Source organism: Dipodomys ordii, unplaced genomic scaffold, assembly GCF_000151885.1.
Source record: "Dipodomys ordii isolate 6190 unplaced genomic scaffold, Dord_2.0 Scaffold95, whole genome shotgun sequence".
Classification (NCBI taxonomy): domain Eukaryota; kingdom Metazoa; phylum Chordata; class Mammalia; order Rodentia; family Heteromyidae; genus Dipodomys; species Dipodomys ordii.
In genome coordinates this window covers 5,157,019-5,166,396 of record NW_012267311.1, presented here as the reverse complement: position 1 = coordinate 5,166,396, position 9,378 = coordinate 5,157,019, and the positions used below count along the sequence as shown (strand labels likewise).

General features: G+C 51.6%; 1 protein-coding gene across 4 annotated transcripts in view; it reads left to right on the top strand.

Annotated features, from left to right (window-relative positions):
* Pax5 (paired box 5) overlaps positions 1-7,594 on the top strand; it is a 173,769-nt gene extending 166,175 nt beyond the window's left edge. For all 4 annotated transcript variants that reach the window (XM_013026684.1, XM_013026681.1, XM_013026685.1 and 1 more), the window contains 2 exons: positions 2,504-2,590; positions 6,346-7,594. In XM_013026684.1, the coding sequence (XP_012882138.1) occupies positions 2,504-2,590; positions 6,346-6,422 (164 nt within the window). In that variant the 3' untranslated portion in view covers positions 6,423-7,594. The remainder of the gene's footprint in view (positions 1-2,503; positions 2,591-6,345) is intronic.
* Positions 7,595-9,378: the final 1,784 nt, after the last annotated feature.

The window sequence follows — 9,378 nt, the reverse complement described above, 5'->3', positions numbered from 1 at the left end:
TCCCTTCCTCCCTTCCTCCCTTCCTCCCTTCCTCCCTTCCTCCCTTCCTTCCTTCCTTCCTTCCTTCCTTCCTTCCTTCCTTCCTTCCTTCCTTCTTCCGTCCTGCCTGTGGAACCCACACCTTGTGCTGAAGTTTGGGGTGAAGTTAGGAACATCTGAAGATAAAAACATGTAAAGCTCTGTAGCCCCAAGAAGCTTACAGCTTAGTGGACAAGGCAGGAGAACAAAATGAGCATGATAAATAAGACATGCTGGCATGTGATATACTCTATGGAGGGAACTATAGCAGGAAGAAGAGCTTGGTCAGGGCAGGCCCCACAAGGAAGGTCTACTTGAATGAGGCCTAGAAGAGGACTAGGAGAGAGCCATGGGGATGTTTGGGTCTCAGGGAACCACAGTATTTCCTATGACCTATTGAGCATCTACTTCCATGTCGTGGAGCACTCCCATGCAGTGCAGGGCAAATCCAGAGCTAGGGGGTGATACAGGAGAATGGGTCTGCCTGAGAAGGGGCAAGAAAGGGGGTTTCCCAGAAGAGATACCTGACAACTTTACACCTGATACTGTCAGGCTAGACAGGCTGGAAGACGGTGGGGGCCCCAACTTAGGCGCATATATCCTGAATAACAGTTGGGAGCTGTGGATGGCCCTCTGCAGGCATGCAGGAGCCAGTGCCAATTTGCGGATGAATAACCAATACATGCCCAACTCATTCCAGCTTAGTAACTTGTGCTTTCAGGAAACCAGGGAGTCTTCCTGGAAGAGGTGACCTTGGAGCTAGATATGGCAGCAGAAGCAAATATCTTTAACAGAGATGGCCTTAGCCAAGGTAGCCTGATGCCCCAGGCCCTGGCACAGCACTATCAGGAAGTGCTTCTGATTGGGCAGCTCCACTGGCACCCAGAGTTCAGAGAAGGGGCAGAAGGCTCTGTCCCCCTCTTGAGGCTTTTCTGTCTCTCTGCTCGCCCATCCTGCCCCTGAGGAGGGGAGGCACGTGGCGCTGATGGATACGTCGAAGCTGGCTGTGCGGCCCAGCACTGTCACCATGCTCTCCGTCCGCACGCCAGAACCTGACACCCTGACCACTGAGGCATAAAAAACAGAGAATTGGAAGGCTCAGCCTGTCAGGCTGGGAGTGGCCCCCAGAGAGGCCTGAGCAGGAGTGTGTGTGTGTGTGTGTGTGTGTGTGTGTGTGTGTGCACGCTCTGCCTATGGTTGCCTGTGGAGGTGAGAGGAAGCTGACTGGGGGCTGGTCCTCAGTCTTGCCTCAGTGTTCCAGCTTTGCCTGGCCAAGTAATGTGGCTCTTGGTCTGGTCACTTCTGGAAGCTCCTGTCCTTTGGCCTTTGTAGGCCTTCTTGTAAGGATAGTGGAGTCATGCTTGGGCTGCAGGCGGCCTCTTAAGGCTGAATGATTTCTATCAGGTCCAGCAGGAAAGGATCTACAAGCTTCAGAAAATCCCTTGGGGGGTGGGGGGAGAGTGCCTGGCACACATAAGCCCCTGAGTTCAAACCCCAGTACTGCAAAAAACCAAGCAAACGAACAAAAAACCCAAACACTCAACACCCAGCTTTCTGCCCCTACTCCAGAGCCTCTACTAGACAAACTCTCTGCCAGGTACTAGGGGACCTAGACACCAATGGGCCCAAGCTTGCTCTCTGAGTCCACCTTCACCCTACTGCCACAGGGGAGAGAGGCTGGCCCTGCCTTCTTTGAGAGAAAGTCAGTGAAGGAGGAAGAGTAAGACTTGGTGCTTCCCCCTGATGGATGGGCAGTAAAGAGACTCTCCTAGGGCTGCTATATACCCAGGGAAGAGCCAGAGAGAGCACCCCATTCCTCTATCCACTTGGCCAGAGATAGCTATTTTCAGAGTCCCCCATAACTCACCCCATCTCTCCCTACTTTGGCATGTGTTCCTGCCTGTGTACACCTAGAGCCACTAACACCTGCCCCTTCTCCAAGGCCAAGGAAACTCTGGCCCACTGTTCTTTTGTGCGTCTGGCCCTTTGGCCTATCTCTTCATGTCAGCAGAATGCCACCTGCACCCCCCAGACAGAGGTCTTGGTTTGTGTCTCATCTTTCCAACTGGACTGAAGCCCCAGGCATGGCCACTCTAGGATTCACAGTGCCATAGGCTAGACTAGAATGGAAGTCATGGAAATGAATGAACCCACCTTAGGGTCCTTGGGCATCAGGTATACATGAGCATCAGTCTCTTCACCTGTAAGATGGGTCAGAAGTTGGCCCCTGGGAACACCTGGCATGTGGTAACTCCATGGTGTCCACATGGGAAGCTAATTTTCATCCTCAATAATGCAAAGGGTGTCAACCAGTTGAACACTTAATAGGAATGTAGCTCTGAAATGCCTTTATTGGTTACCAAAAATACCCGCGGGTCATGTAGAAGGCAAATGCAATAGGCACTCAAGCTGGTTGGGACTCAAGGTCTTTTGTGAGCTTGACTTGACATTGATGACTATTTCTCTTTCCACCCACCACCTGCAGGGAGCGAATTTTCTGGGAGTCCTTACAGCCACCCTCAGTATTCCTCGTACAACGACTCGTGGAGGTTCCCCAACCCGGGGCTGCTTGGTGAGTACTGGCAGAGGCCTGTGGGGCCTCTGAACCTATCAGCCATCCTGTCTGGACCACGTCATTGAGCCAACATCCTAAAGTCTAGTCACTGATACGGAGTGAGTAGCTTCATCTACACAGAATATGGGAAGGGTTGGGGAGCAATGATGGCAGTAAATGCCACTTGGACTTTTCTTATGTCCTCATCCCTCCCTGAGATGTTGTGGTGGATGAGGGAAAATGTGGAAGGGAAACAGAGAATGAAAAAGTGCTAAGGGAGGAAAAGGAAGGTAGGGAAACTGTCCATCCACAAGTAACTTGTACTTCCTAAGGATCCTTAAATATGGTGAGAACTCTGGATTGATTTGTCGCCGCTGCTGGAAAAGCCATCTTGCTAAGGGCTCTGAAGCTCAGTATTTGATTAGTGATGCCTGCTATAGACCCACCACTGCCACCTCCATTGGAAATTGGCTGCTCTGTGGTTGAAGATTGGCCAAGGCCACCAGCTGGTGCCCAATTCCAAGCTTCACGCTGGCAGATTGTCCATGGACGGTGCCAGTCTGATCTGTGAACATTATCAATGTTTTTAGGGCCCTTTTCCCAAAGACAAAACAAAGGATAAAACCAGCCCTCAATAAGTCTAAAAAGAAACTTCTGTTTTGTTGACATGAACTTATGTAAAACTAGCTGTCAGTCACCAGCTAAAAGAGATTGAAGCAGAGGTCAGAGTTACAGATGTCACTCACTACCTGAGGGGTGGAACCAGCCAATCATCTGAGGTTTTTGCTGCTTAAGTTAATGATGGGGCTGGATTCACAGCCCCAGGGTCGGGCTTGGGCTGCATGCCTCATGTGAGGAAGACACAGGCTCTGCATAGGCTGCAGGGGTGGGGGAGCCTCATGCAGGTGTGTCTATACTGGGAGGTGCTCAAGGACTTTCAGGAGACCAGAGTGTGGGAGGAAGAAGAGGAATCAAAACTCAATCCCTTTGTCTACATGACCATTTTCCAGTTGTACCAAGCACTGGGCTAAGCCTTTCATGTGAGTTAGCTCATTTTACAGATTAGAAGAGTGAAGATTATGCAGATTATACCAATGAGGAGAATGAAGCTCAGAAGAGTTCATTAATTCACCCAAGGTTACACAGCATAGAAATGGCAGAATGAGGCCTCCTTCTGATCCCAGACCCTGTATTCATACAAGCATGTGAGATGGTTCTTACTTTCCTTGGCTGACTCAGTTTAACAGAACAGAATTTACTTGGGTGGTGTAAGCACAAAACAGATTTATAAGGGAGATTGGGGTTTCCCAGAATCTACCAAAAGACTAAACAGATAGATATGGGACAACTCAGGGCTTGCCAATAAATGGAGTCCTTAGGTTTCTTCCTCCTGTTGCTTATTTCTTAATCAAGGTCAGACACCAGAGAATGGAATTGGTAGCAACCACAAAACATGCCTAAGCATAACTGCAGGGGAAGCTGGGACGAGGCAACACTGGCTGTCCCTACCCACCAGAACTTCCAGCCACAAGTACGAGGGATGGCCCAGAGCTGCCCAAGGTCACAACCTAAGGAACTGAAGGCAGGCTGTTAGCCAGTCATCTCAGCTGACTCAGGTGTAAAAGATCTGCATCCTGAACCTGCAGTGATCCCACTTGCCTGAAAATGAGGAGAGCCAGGCTCACCTAACCAGAGCCTTGCAAATAGCTTTAGGCCCATTTGCATTTACCAGGCTGCCCTCCCCTCTTCTGGGGTTGGAAAGTGAATCCTACAAGATTCAGTCCGGGGAAAGCTAGATTGTTGATCTCTATGACCAGAGGGAAGTTTGCAGGGGTCCTGGATCCTTTCCAGTGGTCTGTGGTGCTCCCACACACTCAGGAAGAGCTGTGTGCATGGGTGTGTGTATGCACACAACACAGACCCATCACTTAGCCTGCCCATCACTGGCTCCCACTCCCACAGCCCGGCACAGGCTACCTACACCTCACCCCCACCAGCCTGGTTGAGAGCTCCTTCCCTAATATGGCAAAACCTGGCAATGCCATCCAGTGCAGGACAAGGATACTGGCCTCTGGACAACTTCCCTCCCCAGCCAGGATGTCTGTCACTCGGGGTCCCCTTCTGGCCAGGCCCCCAGCCTGGCAATAGAGCTGCAGAGGCAGGAGGGGCAGACAGGGCTGGTGGATTGAGAGGGCGATGCCGGTCAATTAGGATTAGAATGGGAACGACTGTGGCCGCCTTAAAGGGATTAGAGAGGGAGCCAGCCGGGAATGACTGTGTCAAGCAGTAAATTGATGATAATGTGAATTAGAGAGGAAAAATGACAGAAGAAAGGACAAGTTTATTTTATCTGGAAGCCTAATGGGCACCAGAAAGACAGAGTGCTTTGTGAGGTGATGTTTTCATTTTTCACGCTAAATACAAACTCTCAGCAGAGGCCACTGGTTGGATTGGCCAAGATCAGGCTCTACGATTGGGGAGCAGGAGCTGAGGGTAAGAGGTAGCTGGGGTGGGGGGCTGGGAGAGCCTGCCAGGGAGCCTCTGGGAGACACTCCATCCACTCCCTGTCTCTTCCAGGTCCCTTGGTGGGCCTGGCCTTGTCCTGCAGGGGTGTCCCCCTACCCATGCGCTTCTCTCCTGGGCCCATTCTCATGTGTGATGTGGGGCTGGTGCTGCAGCTACTCTGTGAGTGACTATCCCCAGGCTGTTCCCTGGCACTAAGAAAGAGAAAGACTCTTGCTGAGGAGGTGACCATGAGAGCAGCAGTCAACTTGGTCTTGGGGAAATCTTAGGCACAGTATAGCACAGTGAGGCATGGAGGGTACCACCATCACTGCTGCCTGAGGCCACACTGCCCTCCAGAGGGGGATGGGGGGGCAAAAGGGTATCTGCTAAAGGGTGAGTTTGGAGGGAAGGCTGTGCCTGCTGAGAGCCTCTATCCACCTCATCTCACACTATCTACCTTCTCTTTGGATCATTTTTTATAAAATAGAGACCATAATCGTTCCTACTTGATAGGATTGTTGTGGGAATTAAAAGAGCTCATGGATAGAAAAGAGGCCATTTCTAAAGTATTTTCATATCCTCTCACAAACACTCCAATGCGATCCCTTTTGCAGATGGAAAAACTAAGGCTCAGGCAAGTAATGTCACTTATTCAAGGTGTCACAGCCAAGAAGTGGTAAGGCCTGACTGACACCTCCCCCGCCACCACACACCCTATCTCAGTCTCAGACACTTGTGAGAACCACAAATATTGGTTTGGATGGGGGTGAGATTTCTGAATAATCTGGAATCACCTCAATTGAGGAAGGAAGCTTCTAGTCTCTGCAAACAAGTGGTGTATGACTGGCAGGTCAGGTCCCAGCTGCTGCCTAAAATGAACATGTTCTACATAGGACCAGTAGTAAATATTTTAGATTTTGTGGATCACAGAATTGTCTGCATGACAATTTCTTAGCTCTGCCACATTAGCAGGGACATGGCCACAGACGACATAACAGAAAGGGTCAAGGCCATGTCCAGTGGGTCATTTACAGAAGTAAGCAGATGAGATGGAAAGATTAGATCATCCAGCTCTAGGTGGCAAAGAGCCCTGAAACATTGAGGGCAGGTAGCAGCCCTGGGTTGGACTTGCATTTCAGGAAACAGGTTGGGACAGAGATGTTGATGAGAAGAGACAGTAGCCTGAACTGGGTGGGGGGGTGGAAGGGGCAGAAGGGGGGACAGAGTACCCCAGGTCCAACATCAGTACCTTCTCTTATTTCTTCCAGGTTCCCCCTACTATTACAGTGCTGCTGCCCGAGGAGCTGCCCCACCTGCGGCCGCCACTGCCTATGACCGTCACTGACCACTGGAGCCAGGCAGGCGCCAAGCACTTATGACACATATCACTGAGGGAGATAGCTTCCCACCTCCCACCCCAACAGTGAGGGGGGCCCCACAAGACCATACACAAGTACCCCTGCCCTGCATATCTGAACTCTCTCCCCTTCCCTGCCAGGGACTTGGGCTCCATGGTAAAGCTGTTGGATTTCTGGACCCTTGTCCATTTCAAGAGTCGATTGATCGGCTTCTCTAAATGGCCACAGGGTCTCCACAAACCAACAGTCTCTTCTGTAGACCACTGAGCCCAGCCCAGCCTGCCAGTCCCCCAGCTATCTGACCAACTGTTCATCTCAGTACTACAAGCCTGGGAAGGAAAGCTAGCTTCTGTTGCTTCAACAACACCTATGTAAATACCTTCTTGCTTCTCTGTGGGGCTGAGGGTCCCACTGAGCAGACCGCCCGCCCCATGATGCATCCTGATCCTGTACTTATTGTGTGTCACAGGACAGCTTCAACCTGTGTACAGATGCCCGCTCTGCCCTGGTGTTCCTGTCAGGTGAGCTTGTAAGCTGTCCTTGAGACTGAGGACCACAGCCTCCTGCTCACCCCTACTTCTGTAATGCCTAGGAGACTCATTGGGCTACAAGCTTCCCCAGAGATTTCCTCCACCCAGAAGAATATACCTAGAGGAGATGCCCAGGCTTCCAGACTCCATTTCCCTGGGGCTACTGCAGCATGAGCTGCTCTTTTCCAGACTGAAGGACTCAAAGAGAACTATCTGAAAGGTTCTCTGCTGTCATTCAAAAATAAGAGGTCATCCAAGTGCTGACGGCATCATGGACTTTGACTGTCAGGCCGGGTGGGATTGGGAGTTCATCTGATCCAGCCAAGGAGGGGTCTGACGCTCTCCCAACCTCCCCAGCCCCAGGAGCCACTGAACTGAACTGGAATGGTTTCTGGAGCATGCGCAGGCTCGAATCACTTTGGATACCCATCATGGATACTTCACCAACCCCACAGGACCCCAGCAAGTGGATTCTGGGCAAGCCTGTTGCAGTGATACAGACAGTGATGACAAAAAGGACTTTCCCCTGCACCAAGGACCACAGCTTCCTACAGGCATCAGCCAGGGCTCCTGAGCTGCTTCTTGGGCCAGCCTTCCCAGTTCCCACGGAGCTGAGTGTGTAGCTGGGTGTGGGGGTGCTGGGCCTGGGGTGGTGTCGGCGGCGGGGGGGAGCACCTCACCTCACACAGTACAGGGCTACCCGTTGGTACAAGGGACCAAGAGGGTCACTGTGTGTGACTCTGGCCAGAGGAAGCCACCAGGGAAGATATGGGTGACAGAGTAAGGCCTCATAGGGGTATGTCATGACAAGCCGTGAGGAACCGGTATATGACCTGGGACAGGTTTTGACATGGGAGTGCCAGGCACCCCTATCTTTCCACCTCAGGTCTCTGTTCCTTGTGCAGATTCTCTTGCCAACTTTATCCAAACCCCTGGAATGACAGCAATGAGAATGGGCTCAGTTATCTCTGTGTGACAATGTCCCTGGTGTCTATTCAGAGAATCAGGGTAGAGAGAGGCTGGCTATTGGATCATCAGACCTGTCAGGTCTTATCTTGGCCACACCTCTGCTTTACTGTAGAACCTCAGACTGGGTCCTTTAGCTTTCTGAGCCTTCACCGCCTTGGTAGTGCAGGGTCACCTAACAACTGTTTCCCTTCTTCCTTACTCCCAGGGCGCTGGGGCTGTAGCAGACTGGTCCAGGGCAAGTCCTTTATTTCTAAGTAAGCAACTGTTAATGTTAAGATCAAATGGGAAGCAAGATCCCCTGAGGATGGGAACTAGAAGAACCTTCAAAAGCCCCAGGTCAGCCCCCCTAGGAACACTGAGGCCTGGCTTGGAGAAGCCTTGTAGGGATACAGAACAGACCTCCTCTGGCCACCCCCAAATATTTGTCCCTCAGAATGATTATGAAGCGGGAGGATAGAAGAGGAAATGGAGGCTCAGCAAAGTGGAGTCTCCACAGTGACTGGCAGAGGTGGGAGTTGGAACTTGGCCCCCTATCTCGCAACACATGCTGATCCCTGTCACCCCATCTACCTACATCCTTTCCCTAGAGGAGAAATTGACAGAGAGGACACAGGAGATGGTTCCAGGCCTGATGCTCCAGCCTGGGTATCTGGGCTATTAGAACTTCTGGGGAATCTTCGCCAGCAGTGGTGTGGCCCAGTGAGCTCAGGGCAGGCACACCACCCCAGGAAACTGCTGAGCAAAGAAGGGAGGTAGCTGGGGCCAGTGCCCACCTCCAAAGCTGGGCTGAACTGTCACCAGCTTCTACCTACCCACTGAGATAGACGAAGGTGCATTACCTGGCTCTTCCTTCCTTCCTCTTCCCTCTAACAGGACATAGTAGGGTTGGGGGTCTTCAGCACAAGCCTCTTGGGCCCCAGACCCTGCCTCTCATCCCTTAGGATGGCACACACCTGCATCTTTGGAGGCTTCAGGCCCCAAACCAGCAGCCTAAGGCGCACACTACCCTTCTTCTGCAACGTCCACCTGGCCCTACCCAGCCCTAACTCTACCCTTCCTCAGTCTTGCCCCTTGCTGAGCTCCTTTTATGCCTTTCCCCTCTCTCCTCAATCTTGAACTCAGATTGGATTTGTATTTATTAGACAACCACATGGTTCCTGGGCTCCAGGCAGAAGCACAAGAGCACACAGATGCACGTGGAGTTCTCGCACATGCACATCTACTCTCACTGACTCAGCTACCCAGCTGCCCAGCACAGCTGCCTGGGGCTTTGCTGAGGAGAGTTCCAAAGGACATATGCTGTTGAATAGATGCCAGAGAATTCTTGAACAGACAATACAAGTCTGAGGCTTCACCAGCATCGTGGCGGGAGATCTGGGGTATTCCTCCACAGGTCTTCAGCCCCAGAGTCCAGCTCAGACTTTTTGACAAAGGACATGTTCAT